The 14754-nt window shown below is 34.1% G+C and overlaps 2 protein-coding genes across 10 annotated transcripts in view; both read right to left on the reverse strand.

The window, feature by feature from the left end:
• Positions 1–5878, reverse strand: part of LOC310905614 (uncharacterized protein) — a 40823-nt gene extending 34945 nt beyond the window's left edge. Inside the window, exon 1 of the mRNA XM_083852141.1 lies at positions 484–5878. The gene's annotated coding sequence lies outside the window, so the exon portion shown is untranslated. The remainder of the gene's footprint in view (positions 1–483) is intronic.
• A 138-nt stretch (positions 5879–6016) lies between these two features.
• Positions 6017–14754, reverse strand: part of RPGRIP1L (RPGRIP1 like) — a 75159-nt gene continuing 66421 nt past the window's right edge. For 7 of the 9 annotated variants that reach the window (XM_083852074.1, XM_083852073.1, XM_083852076.1 and 4 more), the window contains 2 exons: positions 11996–12129; positions 8057–8523 (listed from right to left, as the gene is read on the reverse strand). In XM_083852074.1, the coding sequence (XP_083708200.1) occupies positions 8420–8523; positions 11996–12129 (238 nt within the window). In that variant the 3' untranslated portion in view covers positions 8057–8419. Of the gene's footprint in view, positions 8524–11995; positions 12130–14754 lie in introns of all 9 variants that reach the window. The other 2 variants (XM_083852079.1, XM_083852078.1) reach the window with 1 other exon arrangement.

Consider the following 14754-nt stretch of genomic DNA (forward strand, 5'->3'; position numbering starts at 1 on the left):
TAGGGTGAGATTTAGTAAATTTGGGCAAAATCATGATTTCAAGTAAAGGATGTCAAACACTGGGAATCAAATCACACAGAACTTCACGCTCCATTTAAGCTTCAAACATGAAAGTAAAGTACGCTGGATGACAAGCTACAATAACTAAGTGAGAAACTGATTGCAAACCTTTCTTCTGAAATGTCCTGAGATCCTTCAGTAACTCCGGGAGGTAACTAAATGCAACAGTCCTTGCTCAGAGGTCAGACTAAGTGATGATGAATGTCTCTTCTGGCTTTAACCCCAGCCCAAACATGCTATGGATCTGCTTTATTCAGTGACATAGCTAGCAATTATTTCTCTAAACATAACCCCACCTTAAAATAGAAAACTCCTGTTAGTGCACTTAAGCTGTATTTTTCTTAATAGACAGAGCATAGCATAAACAAGGATTACAAGATGTGAAAAACATCCACCCTCCAGCATTTCCTGAAATGAACTTACATTTTCATGTTAATATTCAAAAAGCATGTGTGTAACTGGTATCAAGCATTCCTGTAGAAACAAAACTAATCATTAAAAACACAGTTAAAGAAAAAAAAAAAAAAGCCAAGTAGACATTTTACCGCAAGAGATTATTACCTCATGATCCTATAATTTATGCTTACAAATTAGTTTGGGGCTTTTTTTTTCTTCATTTTTTTAATACAAGGCTAAGAAATATCTTGCTGTTTTACTGTGTCTCACAGGACTGAATGCCACATGAAGCCAAACTGTTGATTTCTATTCCCTTTTTCATGGTTTTACTTCAAATGGACACGAGATGTCAAGCCAAGGAAACATCATCCTAGTGGGACAGCCAAACTGTGGAGTTCAGTTGTGTCCTGTCTCATCCCTCTTAAGTGTGTCCCAAAAGCAAGACAACAGCAGACTTTTTTTTTTCTTTTTTTTTCTCTAATACAAAAGCTTCAGGAAAACAGGCTCAATGTTAAATGAATGAACAAAGACACAACTGGACTCACACAAGGAGGAAAAGCTCAGTATGAAAGCTCACCTCTTACAGGACAGATTTCTTTATGATGCTTACTTCTCTTTCCATTTGCTTTTCCATTTCCTCATGATATTTTTTTCTTCTTCCTTGTCTCCCAGCACATCTGCAGAGTGACTTTCTCTACCTCAGACCAACCTTATCTCACCATTTCATCGCTGCAATACAGCAAACCCATTAAGGAATACATTTTCCTCAGGTATTTAAAAGCTACCAGACACTTAACTTACTCTAAGTATACAAAGCTTTTAGGTCTTATGGGTCTCCACTTTCTTATTCAACATCTGCCAGAGTAGCAGCCAGGCTACTTGCTGGTGTCTTCTGACCTGGGCTGGTGAGAGCCATGGCGGTGGCCAGCAGTGGGACAGCACAGCAGCCACACTGGCAGCACCCAGCTTGCCTCTGCTCGGGATAGACTGGAGTTACAAGGCTTTTCTTCAACAAGGAGAAAAGTTCCAGCCTGATAGATGGCCAGACCTTTCTGTTTTCTCCCAGATGATGGGCACTGTTGCCTACAACTATCTTAAATACAACAAAACATTCAACAAATAGTTACGTTTCTTCTCTCTACTGGAAAGCCTTATTTTATCACACTTTAAGCATAAAGGTAAAAGGGAAACTTCCAGGAAAATGGCTAATTCATTTAATCCCTCATTTGAATAGAAGCCTCTATTTCAAAAATAGCCCAAATGCTTTTATTTGGTGCCTTTTCAAGGCTGGTTTCTGTTGAGGGGAAAGGGAACTTTTGGGTTGGACAAAATAACCTCCACAAGTCCCTTCCAACCTCAACCTTTCTGTGATTCTGTGATTTTTGACACAGTGCTCTCTGGTTACAAAGATGATATTGAGAGTACACCAAAATAAATTCTAACAAACTATCCACAGTTATGATAGGGAAATATCCAAATCTGTTGCCTCTTAAGCATAAATTAATTCTACAATCTCTACAAGCTTAATCTCTTTGCTCTACATCTTTCTGTGTGTATCTTTTTCTGTCTCCATGAAAATTGCCAAGAGTTCATCAAAATTTACAATCAAGCAAGCATGAGAGCTAAGGTTATAGGCCTAGTAGGAAAACAACAACAAACCCAGTAAATATTTTGATTTACAGCAGGAGTCATTTTTTTCCCCAACACCTTTCTATAAATTGATTTTAAGAACAAAACTCACCTTTAATAGAAAGTTTTCTTCCAATTACCTGCTGTAGGAAGATTGCTCCCCTGAGAACAATGAAAATGGAGAAACAGCACATCTCACACCCTACACACTTGATAACAGTCAACTTCTGTGCTCTCCCTGAACAGGCCAAATCAAAAAGAGATACTGAGGAGATGCTTTACAAAGCTACAATTAATCACTGCTTTCAAATCATGTGTTGTAGGATCCATTGATAGCTGTACGGAGGCTATGTTCTAGGTCCCTTGCTATGTTGCAAATGTAGTCATTCCCACATTACTCTCACAAAGTTATATGAAAAGCTCTGTTACTAAAGACTTTATATAGGTAACTATAAAGTGCATTCTAAAATAAATTACTATTTAGTTTTGCTAACTTGACTAAAATATAGATTGGCTACAAAAAAATATATATATATTCTTGCTCAGATTATAATTACTGTATGCTGATATATACGACTGATACTGCTTTATAAATAGTTCTCTTTTTGTATATTTCATCTAGGATGTAAATTATACCAGTGACATTATTGACTTACTGGCAAGTTTCCAAATAGGTTTAGTCTTGGTGTACTACAACAACTGCATGTAACACAGGAAAAAGGGTTAAAAAATGTTTTCAAAACATAAAAAGATTTTCTGCATGTTCTCTTCTGAAGTTTGTTGTGGTTTATTTACTACTCACGTTCTATGTGTTGAAGCAGGATGCTGAGCGGTGTTTCCTTTCATCTCTCTGGCAAAATTGCCCTATATTTGGTAACATATTTCCAGTTATTCATTATCATTGAAGTCAAAGGCCATCAGCTATTGTAGCAACTTATATTTACATGTAGGTAGTCAGAATATTCACTGCTTGCATGACAGCTGTTCAGAACTAGAAAAGAAACTTCACTTTATCGTGGCTTTGGGTGATTGTTTGCTTGTTTGTTTTTGGGGTTGGTAATAGAAGGACATTTTTGCAATAGTTTTTTGCAGCTTTAATGCATACAGAAGTCATTTTGCATTCAACAAGAATGCTGGTTTGTCTTGATAGAAAATATTTTCCAAATCCACAAAAATGTTAAACAAATCATTGGTAGATCATGTGCAATGCTTCTCTTGCACTGTTGCAGCTGTTGATATTGGAGTACTGGAGTAATATTTATTTTGATAAAGGGAAGGGTGTGGACAGAGGTTCCACGTGTAGATGATCCCTGTTTCTTACAGCTTAGGGAACATAGTTTATTTGTTAACGAGTGAAGGCCAAGAAGACTGTAATTTCAATGTGAGCCTGGTCTTGTTCAATTTATCTGATTCTTTTTACTCTTAAAATAATTTAAATCTAATATAACAAAAGTAGGAATAAACCACAGTAAACTAGAAAACATGTTACAACTGGAAATCTAAAGAAAAATTATCTGAGCAAATCAAGTTGTTATTTTTTTTTTCACGAAACTGAACGGAAGCTTGATGACATACTGCAAGACAGTAGGCATGGAAATCAACAATAAATGCCTATAGTTATTTATTTTTCTCTGAAAAATGCTAAATGGCTGAAACAAATCAAGTACTAACTGTAGAAACAAGGTCACGTTTATGCTATCCATAGAATTAAAATAAAATTAGGTGATTAAAAGGTATATTATGTGCAAAGGTTGTTTTCACATGCTTAGATCTATACTTGGCTTAAACTGCAAATGAAAATGAAACTGACTGTAAATATTCTATGAAACTTCTTTGGATTGAAATTATGTTTAAAAGTATTTTCTCCTTTTGCTACCATGAGGACAGTCAGGTATTGGAGCAGGTTGCCCAGACAATTTGTGCAGCTTACATTCTTAGTGGTTTACATGACTAGATTAAATAGAGCCTTGAGCAATGTGGACTAACCTTACAGCAGATCTTGCTTTGAACAGACGTTCCTCCCAAGGTCCCTTCTAAGATAAATAATCCTATCCTACTGTAGTATTGTGGTAGAACTACTACTGTCAAAAGCCTATAAACATTTCTGTTTGACCATTCGTAGTCACTTATCCTCAGATGGTATCTGATACTTTACAATCAACTTTCTTTTGAAATTAAAATTTGCTAGAACTAAGACCTTGATCCCACGAAGTACTGAGTGCTTGTCAGAAGACTGGTTCAACAATGACCTTAGAAATAAGAAACTTTTAAATACCTCTAAAGCCCTCTAAATATCTAAATTTGCAAGACCTAGGAATTTGGTGCATTAGAAATAGGACCCAGGTCACCACGTTATATATGACTTTCATGATCAAGTCTTTTGAGTGCTAAGATTATACTATAATAAGAAATAAAATATATACCAAATACTTCCCTTGAGTAATTATTCTGATTAAATCATATTCATCAAAGTTTACCTCATCCCATGTTCAAAGATGCAAATAGAATTAAAATTTTGTCAAAAATACCAAAAAGAAACTAACAAAGCACAGAGCAGTACAGCTGTAGCATACTACACTAAAAGCAAGTTTTCATCACATACAGAAGTATCAACGTGAATTTAGATTCTGTAGTTAATTTCATAGAGGCAACATCACACATTCAACTTAGTATTAGTTGCAGGATTTGTACCTACCTAGCCCAGTTACTAAGGTCTGTGTTATAAACAGTAATATTAGGTATTTCTTATAAAGAAGATCTATTATCTTTTGAAATATATCTCCAAAAAACGGATAAATCATTACCATCACCTACATGGAAACCTCCCTATCTGCAACATATTTCTCTAGCACTGAAATGTGCAATATCAAGTTTGTTGCACAATTATCAGTCTGAATTTGAATTATTTCTCAGTTCTGATACAAAACAAGAAAATTAAATTTAACAGCTGGTATTTAGCTGACCTCATGGGTTATGCTAACTTATTACTATGCCTTGAAACAATAAGAAACATTTTTAAACAGTATTATCAACATGAATATTGATCATCAGTTGTAGAAGTTTTATCACAGGCAAGTTATTATCCTGATTTTTTGTTGTCTTCTATCTACTCTTATAAGCATATAACGTGATAAACTGAGACTTACTGTACAGCAAAACTGATTGAGTTCACACAGATGTTACCTTCTTTCATGATGTACTTACTGCTATGATGTCCACTGCTAGGTTATGGGTTGTAACAGGTTAGAACCAACATGAAAAAGAGGGGGGTTGAGCTAAATTTAGGTTTACATATCAATAGACATACCTAGGACATAAGAAGAATAGCACAGTAGAGAATATCGCATAAGAATGTATCTCAGCAAAGCTATGAGCTATAACAAATAATGGGAAAAAAACACAAAATGACAAAACAGATGGGAAATATACATCATCAGACCCTGCCCACCGCACTGTATGAAGAAATGTCGTTGCATCTTTACATCACTTTATACTTTAGAAAAAAAAATCCTACTACCACAAACAAATAAATAAATAAATAGCGTCAGGACAGTATTAGGCATTAATAAGGTCTCTCTTAAAAAATGCAAAAAAGAATGTGTTTATTAACATATTGTACAAAAAAAGAAAAAAAAAAGTTTTTTTTTCCCCTTCGGCTAAACAGAACATAGATAGAATTTTTCTCTAAGCTACTTACAGCTAAAATCTGGACAAAACCGCACCAGATTACATTTCCTACTTTCCCTGTACGACATAGAATTTGGTCTTAAGGTACAAGATCGTATTGGAAATGCAGACTGCTTAACACAAGAACAAAACTTACTAGTACGTTTGCATGTTTATGTTGCATAAGATAATACAATCCATCTGTTGGAAAAATGCTCACTGAATATTATATCTGGCTTAGCAATAAACATGAATAGAAATCAAGTTTTCGATTTTTTTTATTTTTTATTTTTTTTTAAATCAAAACCTGGATAATAGTGAGACTTGCAAAGAAATGTGCTCAGGAACCTGAGGCAAATTATGCATGGTAATGTTGGAGTCACTGAGAACAGTTAACACAATGTAACCAAATGTCAACTGGAATATTTTGCAGTAACTTACCAAAGAGGTCTGTGTTTAATGAATATACGAATGCTTGGTTTCTAAGTTTTCAGCTTCAGATGGCGAAGATTAAGTGCTAAGGGTGTTACTGTAAACGTTTAAGTGAGATGAACATCACTGATTTTCTAATTTTACCACATGGCTTATTTCAGAAGAAAACAAGCACCACTTACATAGTTCTCCTGCAAGTCAGTAAACAGTCATACACAAAAAAATCAAGACAATTTGCTTCTTTGTTTATGCGCAGGATATTTAGTTTGGTTTGCAAAGTATTAGGAGAATAATAAGAACCTCCTGGCAGAATACCACAACTAAATTTCTAAAAAGCCACTCGGTTAATCTCAGTGTTGAATCTAGCTGTTTCAAATTATTGTAATGTATAATAACAGTCTTATTGACAATATAGATGCACAGAGCCAAAAAAAGCTAGAAATAGTGGCCAAAACGATGAACTAAGAGCCAGCCCGAATGACAACAAACATCTGGCCATTAACTGAAGAACGGAGGGGTTTAGGAATGCAGCTGTCTGTGGTCTCCTCCAAGTTCCAGAGCCATGAAATACTGCGAGGATTGGCGAAAGCTGGATGCGAAGCACTACTCCTGAAGATAGTAGGTCCTAAAATGGAGTCAACGATCAGTTCATGGTGGAATTTCAAGATTTCTGTGGTCAGAATATATTCATTCCAATGGCCTCATAATGTACATCAACAAATTAATGTTGTATGGATGTCATTTCAAAGCCTACTGAAGATGAAGAGCCATTACTGAAGCCATTAGAGCACAGATGGTTCAAACTATATGCAGATATTCATACTTGCATTTCTGCATTATAGCTACTTTTTTTTCTCCTGTTGAACTGTAATGAATTGTCTCATAATCTATTCCATCTTCTTGCCATTAGCAGGCTTTGAATGTTCACAAATAGGAGCAAAGAACTCATTTTCCAGAGCTTTAATCACACAAAGAGGGAATGCCTAATTCTCTAAATGAAATGGTCTGTGATCACTGAAGCAGAGATTTAATATATCACGGCAAATTAGGTAGATTTTAATAAATTACTTATCTCTCTGAATACTTTACATATGCTTATAAAGAAACATAGCCTGTTTGCAAACAGTGGAAATCCACAGCCTATAAAACCCTTTGAAGAAAATGACAAATAAAAAAGTAAATTAAAAAATGAAATGTATTATATCCTCGTTCTCAAGACACAATCATTTTGCAGCACTGATTCACAGCTCCATTAAAAATATCAATTAAATCCTTCATTGAGATTGGTTAAAAGCTAGGAAATTAACTTTCTAAGCTAGACACTGGTTATTCAGATACAACAATTCACTGTATGTTTGATATAAGTTCTAAAAGTGACAGAAAACAAATGAAAACGCAGTTGCCTGTCCCCACAGCTCAAACTATGTGAAGCAAAATCTGATACTTTATGGCTTCTTTTTGTGTTTTGACAGATGTTGGCTGAAAGTAAATCTTTTACTGTATAGAAGAATGATTGTGGCTGCCCTCCCCCCTACTTCAAATCATGATAATCATAAACAGCTGATTATAATGTTAGTAGAAGGGCAAAAGTTATTTAAAAAAGGTTGCAGTAATTTAATAAGTCCTGCAACTAGCCTCATTTTTTATATTTAATTGATAGGAACTGCATGCATCAAAGAAAACACATACTGAGATTTAATGTGCATAAAATGGATATTAGCATTTTAAAGAGGCAGATTAACACATTAATCCAAGTAATTTTCATATATTGCTTTTAATAAAATCTTCACAGTATAAAATTCTTAATGAGGCTAATCACAGGCATTCCATTTAGTGGGGTGATTAGGGATAACATAAAAGTATTTTTAATCAGTTTTCTGAGGCTTATGGTTTTTTTATTAAAAATTAAAAATTTGACTTGCATTTTTATTACTGTTTTATGTAGGAAAAAATGTTGAAAATGCAAATAAAGCACATCATTCAATCATGTAGGTATTAATTATTTACAAGACGTTGTCCATTGTGGAGAGATACTTAGCCTTAGGGGGGAAATATAAAAACAAACAGACTGAAAAGTATACAAAACTTTACAACTACAAATCAAGAGTCCTTCCCGTATAAATTATACATTAAATATACCGTACGAATTACAAAGATCTCATCTTTGAAGCACTATCAAGCATGTATTTACACTGGGAGAAGGAACTTCTGTAGGCAAACTTTCCTTTCATGCCTCCTAGTCATCTTTGCATTCCTCATAGACTGAACGCAGTGCATGGAGGGCTTCCACTGTTACTTTGAGCTTTCCAATTACTGCACTATCATCTTCTGCATCAAAAACTAGAAAGAAAACATCAGAAAACAGCATTAGTTAGTTTCATTAAAGGCTTTAGTTTTGTTCTGATAATTTTGCTCAGGATTTGGACAGATTAAAAGGCAGCTAGCATACGCTTAAAAAAGGAAAAAAAAAATAGCTTCCAGTTCTGGCACTCAGCCCTATACGATTTTGAGAAAGATCTCAGACAGCTTTCATATTAAATGTAGTGGATGGTGCTCAGCCTACTAGAAACTCAACACTCTAAGTACTAGAAAGTACATCAGTAAAAGTATTTTGAAGTAAAGAGAACTATCTGTATGAAAACTGCCTATACAAATTGTTTATTTTTCATAATACATAAACAGATGTTCAGACTTCAGAACCTAAACTGTTAAATACATGCATGTATGCTTATAAATACTAAGTAAAAAAATATACTAATGAATACATTTTGTACAGTGTATATATGACCAGACCAAATTAGCCTAGAGAGTTATCAGTATTTAAATAGTAAATTGTTATTTCCATTTGGTAAAATGCAACATTATTTTAATCCCAGGCTTCTACGTGCTGTAAAATAGTGAAGTGTAGACAAAGATGGTATTTCCCCTAGCCTAAACTATATAACTACCTTCATCTTAGTGCATGTATGTTTTAAAGTAGTATTTAAAAATTTTATTTTACAGAAATTAGCTAACATGATTTAAAATCGCTCTCTTCTACAGTATCTATGCAAGCCCTGAGGGCCATGTTCTCTGCTGCTTTGATTAAAAACATGCTGCTAACAGTCAAGAATGAGGTTCCTTCCCAGTCCTGCATAAAAAGTAATGAGGCTGCCTAATGTGACTCTAGGAGGAATTTGAATAAAAACAAATAATCTTGACAGCACGTCTCCTCAAAGCAAATTATACAGAAAAGAAATGGCAAGGTTATGTATTTATGAAATGGACTGGGATAAGTACTCTGGGAACTTGCAAATGATAATGCGTGCTTCAATGGCTAGGCTGCTGGGACAGCTCAGAATAAGTTTGGGGAAAGAAAAACCATCATTTACTTTGTTGACAGAGCTATTAGAGGACAGATGAGATGCTATTCTTACAGATCCAAACCATTTGGTATATCCTTAGACAAATCATTCAGTGAACTGTCAACTTAAAAAGCAAACTTCAGAGTGCATACATACATATATATATATGTATTTAACTTACAAGAACAGTAGGGTAACTACAGCTGATGATATCAGAAAATAATATTCATTCAGTTTTCTCCATTTTCTATTGTCATGTTATCTCTGAGACATATATATATCAATCATATGCCTTTGTATAAGCTCCTTTTCATCCAGCTTCTTGCTTTGTTAGCCTCCTAACTGTTTCAAGTTTCATATAGGCCACTTCCACCCAATTAACAATAAAAAGAACAAGATATGAAAAAGGTCTATGTTTGCAGTCCTCAAAAAGAATGAAAGAAATTTAGGGTACCTAACTTTTAAGAATAATTAGAATGGCAGCAGACTAAGTCCCCTCTGTCTAGGTATATTCTTTTGCCCTCAAAGCAATATCCACTTCCGAAAATGTGTATAGTATTATTTAAGAATGCCATTTGTTGTGCCACTACACAGAATTGAAATCTGGGTATAAAAGCATCCAGATCTTAAGAACAGGTCTTTTTACAATGATTTCATTCAAGTAAATGGATAGATATAGTCTACCTTTGCCATTATGCGATATATTTTAATGTAAAATTCATTTTAATTCTCTGAATGCTCTAACTAAAAGAAAACATGCTTATGGATGCAATAAAAAAAATCTAAACTGTACAGTGAAAAAAAAAACACAATATATACAAATCACCTGCCAATTATCCTTTGTGTTTAGTACCTCTTTGGCAACATTATACATTATCTTTCTCATATGGATTTTGGGAAACAGAATATCCTAACCTACCATTTATTGATATTGATAGTAACTGTCAAGCATGAGTGTCTGCTTTTTAATTATCAAACAACACTAAGTTTGGTTTATTCCAGGAAGGGGACTTCTAGTGTAGTGAAAAAGAAGCCAATAGTTTTTGTTTGCCGTTTTTTCCTTTTTTTTAATTTTTTTAAATCCTCTGTATAATTTCTAAGCTTTAGTAGCTTCTTACTGAAAAACAAATCTAGCATTTGCAGTGATGGGAAGAAGTGTGGGTAGGAATAAGAGTACATGTATTTCTATCTACTACTATTATCACTTAGATATAACATACATAAAGTAAAAAAAAAATTGTTTGAATATCTTCTGATTAGGAGAAGAAATGATCCTCACAATCCCAAAGCAGCTGACATTACATAATAATTACCTAGAACAACTAATACTAAACAACTGTACTTTCTGTCTTAATAATCATCTCAGATGACAATTAAGAGTTTTAAGAGTTGTGTGAAAGGTGACTTTCAAGGGTACAAAATTAATTTACATCACTAATCAATCTTATCAAATGGGAATTACGACAAACGGGCCATAAAATCCAGAACAAAAACAATTTTCCATGGCTGTGAAATACCTTTTTGGAAGAGATGTGCTTTTGTATAACTACTTGGAGAAAAATTATTGGTGGAGAAAAGATGAAGTGGTTCAGCCACAGTAAGAACTGCATCGAATCTATTATTTTTCCAGGGTACAGAAATTTGATTCTTCTTAGAATTTTCCTTATCATGTTCCCAGAACTTTGACGCATACTTTCAGTAATTTAGCTACAGGAAGGATGTAAATAATACTTGATAACCCTGTCCCTGCTACATTGGGGCTGAGGAAAGGCTAAGCCAGGAGGATAGTTTTGTTAGCTGTCTATTAAAAGACCAAATAACCTTCTCTAGCCTTCTTATCTGCTTTATAAAGATGTTATCACAAAACAGAGGAAATGGAAGATTCCACACCTCCTACTCACCTCACCATGCTTTAATAAATCACTGTGAAAGTTCAGTCACAGTTTGTTACAGAATAATGCTTACTAAACTGACAGACCTAACAAAAGCCACCGGTATTTCATTTTGCCTCAAATATGTTTGATATGGAGGATGCAATCTTGAGTTACTCTGGGGATCATAAAATTACTTTAAACAAGATAAAGACATTAGCAATAAAGAATTATTGACAGAAGTTTTAATAACAAAATAATACGTATTTACAGTCTTATTGGATAAAGTATGTTTTACAAAATAAAGAATCATAACAAGTAGACGTCCTAAAAGTTCTTAAATTTTATGAACTGATTATTATGAGCTGGGAATGCTGTTTTTTCTTCAAAGCATTTTTTAAGGAATAATAAAATTACAGGTTTTGAAGACTTTTTCAGACAAATGTGGTGGCCATTATAGGCCATGGAGGCCATTAAAGAACTTCTTGTTCAAAGTCAAACAACTACTTACACAGCAAAGCTTGCAGAGACAAGCAGAAATTGAACAAATAATTGGTGGTTATGGAAGGTTACAACAAATTAGCCTCTAAAACTTACCATCAATATCTTGCTCAACGACGTCCCTTTCCTTCTGGAATATCTCTCTCAAACTGACATAAGCAAACCCAATATCTTCACATTCAAGATCCTGTTCATCTTCTGGGGGATCGGTAACCACTGTAAATAGTAGACTAAACATAAGAGAAGATATATTTATGTTCACAAAGGGTTGAAAATTATCTCAAAAACACATTAAAAAGGTAAAAAAACAAAAACAAAACAAAAACACTGGTGAACTGTTTTTACCAGTTAAACATAAACCAGATCTCTATTACTGATGTGCAACATTTTCCATGAAAACAATAGTTTGAGAATCTTTTTTTCCCAAAATCTTCCCTCCTTCTTTAGCATTATTTATCAATACTAGAAGAACAGATAGAAGGACAGAGAATAGTCTAAGGATGAAAGATTTTTTTCACATTTCAAACTCCTAGGTTCGTTTAGCTTAGCTATTGAATAAACTGTTCAAGTCACTTAATTTCTTTACATCTTCCCCTGTTCATTAAATCAAGATTGTACCTATGTGCTTTTAGGAAAATTCATTTATAATCATTTCAAAATAGTGATAGCTTTTCTGTGTTTTTTGTTTTTTTTTTTTTTGTTTTTTTTTTTTTAGATTGCTGACCTTGCCATGCAAATCATTTGATGTGAACAATTAAATGGCAAAAATATTCATTTTAGATTAAACATTACGTTTTGCTGGTTAAAACCTTTGACAGCAAAATTGGTAAGAAAAGATCAATTACTTTCATTTAGTCATAAAATGAACCTGTATGATTGTTTGGGCTTGGATACAGAGCATACTTATGAAGTAAAACTTTTCATTTGTCCCCGGTTACGGTGCTTCTGTTTGCAAAGCAAGCTTGGAACATGTTGGATTCTTCTTGGACTGGACTAAACTAGACTGAAGATGTGCTCCAGGAGTACCCCTAATGCGCTGCACTGAAAATAGACAGTCAGTCCATGGGATCAATTTGGAGTATTTTGAATTCTGAAAATCGTCCTAAGATCTATGTACTGTGAATATCAGACCATTAGCAACAACTGCTTTGCTCTAGAGATTCTCTCTCCCCCACTGGTCCACACTACTTGATTATGCAGACCCAGTAAATCCTAAGCCATGCATTTTCTTCTCTTTATAATGAGTGGTGTGAGAGACGTAAGTATTTAAGACAAACCATATCTAACATTTCCCTGATATCAGAAATACTAACCATATTTAATGAAGTATTTCCAAACACCATGTGCAAAGTATTTAGCTGAAAATTACTGAGAGTTTTCACACGTCATTCAGACATTGGCAAGAACACTGTTCAAGTCCGGAACACATTCTACAAAACCGAACAGGAACCTAAAGGCAGTTCTCTCAAAATAGTACCTTTCTAATGCTGTATTATGCATTCCCTGTTTCAAGTTGTACCTTACACTGCCATTTGTCCTGTAGTCATTCTCTCCAACCAATACACCTCCTATTTTACCTTAATTGTTCCATTCCTGTTTTACACTTTAGACAACAATCAAACAAAACTAGCCATGAGCACAGCCTGGACACAAAGGCCTTCGTCTATTTATCATCCTGTTTAAATGCAAGCCTGTTTGTTGATCCCAAACATCTAAGCCCAACAACTATATAAAATATTTGCATTTCTTCTGCGAACTTAAATTACACTCATTGTACCCAAGTATAGTTTTACTTTTAAACATATAATTACAGGATTGTGCTGGAGCTGACTTGAGTTAGTGGCTTGTGCTGGGGCCAAAAGCACTGAGACTGACAAAATGACAGGAATTCTGATTTAACTACTTTTTTGGTATATCTTGGCAATATCGCTAAAACGGTGAATGCTTGTGAGCTTTACAACCTAAAAATGTTCCAATAAGCACAATTCCAAAGGAGTAACAATCAAACTGCACAAAGTTTTCCAAGTCTATGGGAAAGACTATCTTAGACAAATTATAATCAAATCTTCCTAAAAGCCTTTAAGCATAGTAACAATGACTGCAATCTGCTTTTATAGCATTTTGGTTTTGTTCTGGCTTTTACTAAGAAATATTCATTATTTTGATTGTTATATATTTGTTTATGGCTAAAAGCTGACATCTGTTGAAAGTAAGTGTTGTTTAAAAAAAAAGGTTCTAGAGACAAAAAAAAAAAGGAAAAATATCACAGCTATTTCCAACAGCAGGTGGCTTGACTGAGTATAATGGATCTAACTTAAGATTTTTGGCACAGAGCTAAGGATGAGCAAAAGTGCCCAAACTCAATCAAAAAGGAAGAATTATTGAAGTGTTCAAGATAACTATTAAATGAAATAAAAACAAGTTAAAAATTGTAACAAAGCCTGATAAAACTGTTGTCAATGTTGTATCAAATTAATTGGAGAAAACAGCTAGACAATGATAGATAGGGGATATAGCGCTGGATTAATTTTCATCTTTTAAGTGTACCAAGTGAAAAATAATCATTGCTTCAAGCTTAAAAATATGCTTTACAATTCAGCAGAAAAACCTGAAACAAACATTGTTATGATAGCACTTAAAGGTGTTATCACCAGCAGGGAATTTAGAGTGCCTGGGAGAAGTTGCGATGTTGGCAGATTTTGGTTCCAATTCTTTACTCCAGAGCTCAGCCATTTTTAAGCAGCAAGGAGAAAACCTTGTATATTAATATAGTATATTAATGTGAAGCTAACACTGTACGTGTATTCTATACTCCTACGATATGGATGCATAGCTTTAGCTACTTTGGTGAACAA

This window comes from Anser anser (genome assembly GCF_964211835.1).
Source record: "Anser anser genome assembly, chromosome: 11".
NCBI classification, from domain to species: Eukaryota; Metazoa; Chordata; class Aves; order Anseriformes; family Anatidae; genus Anser; species Anser anser.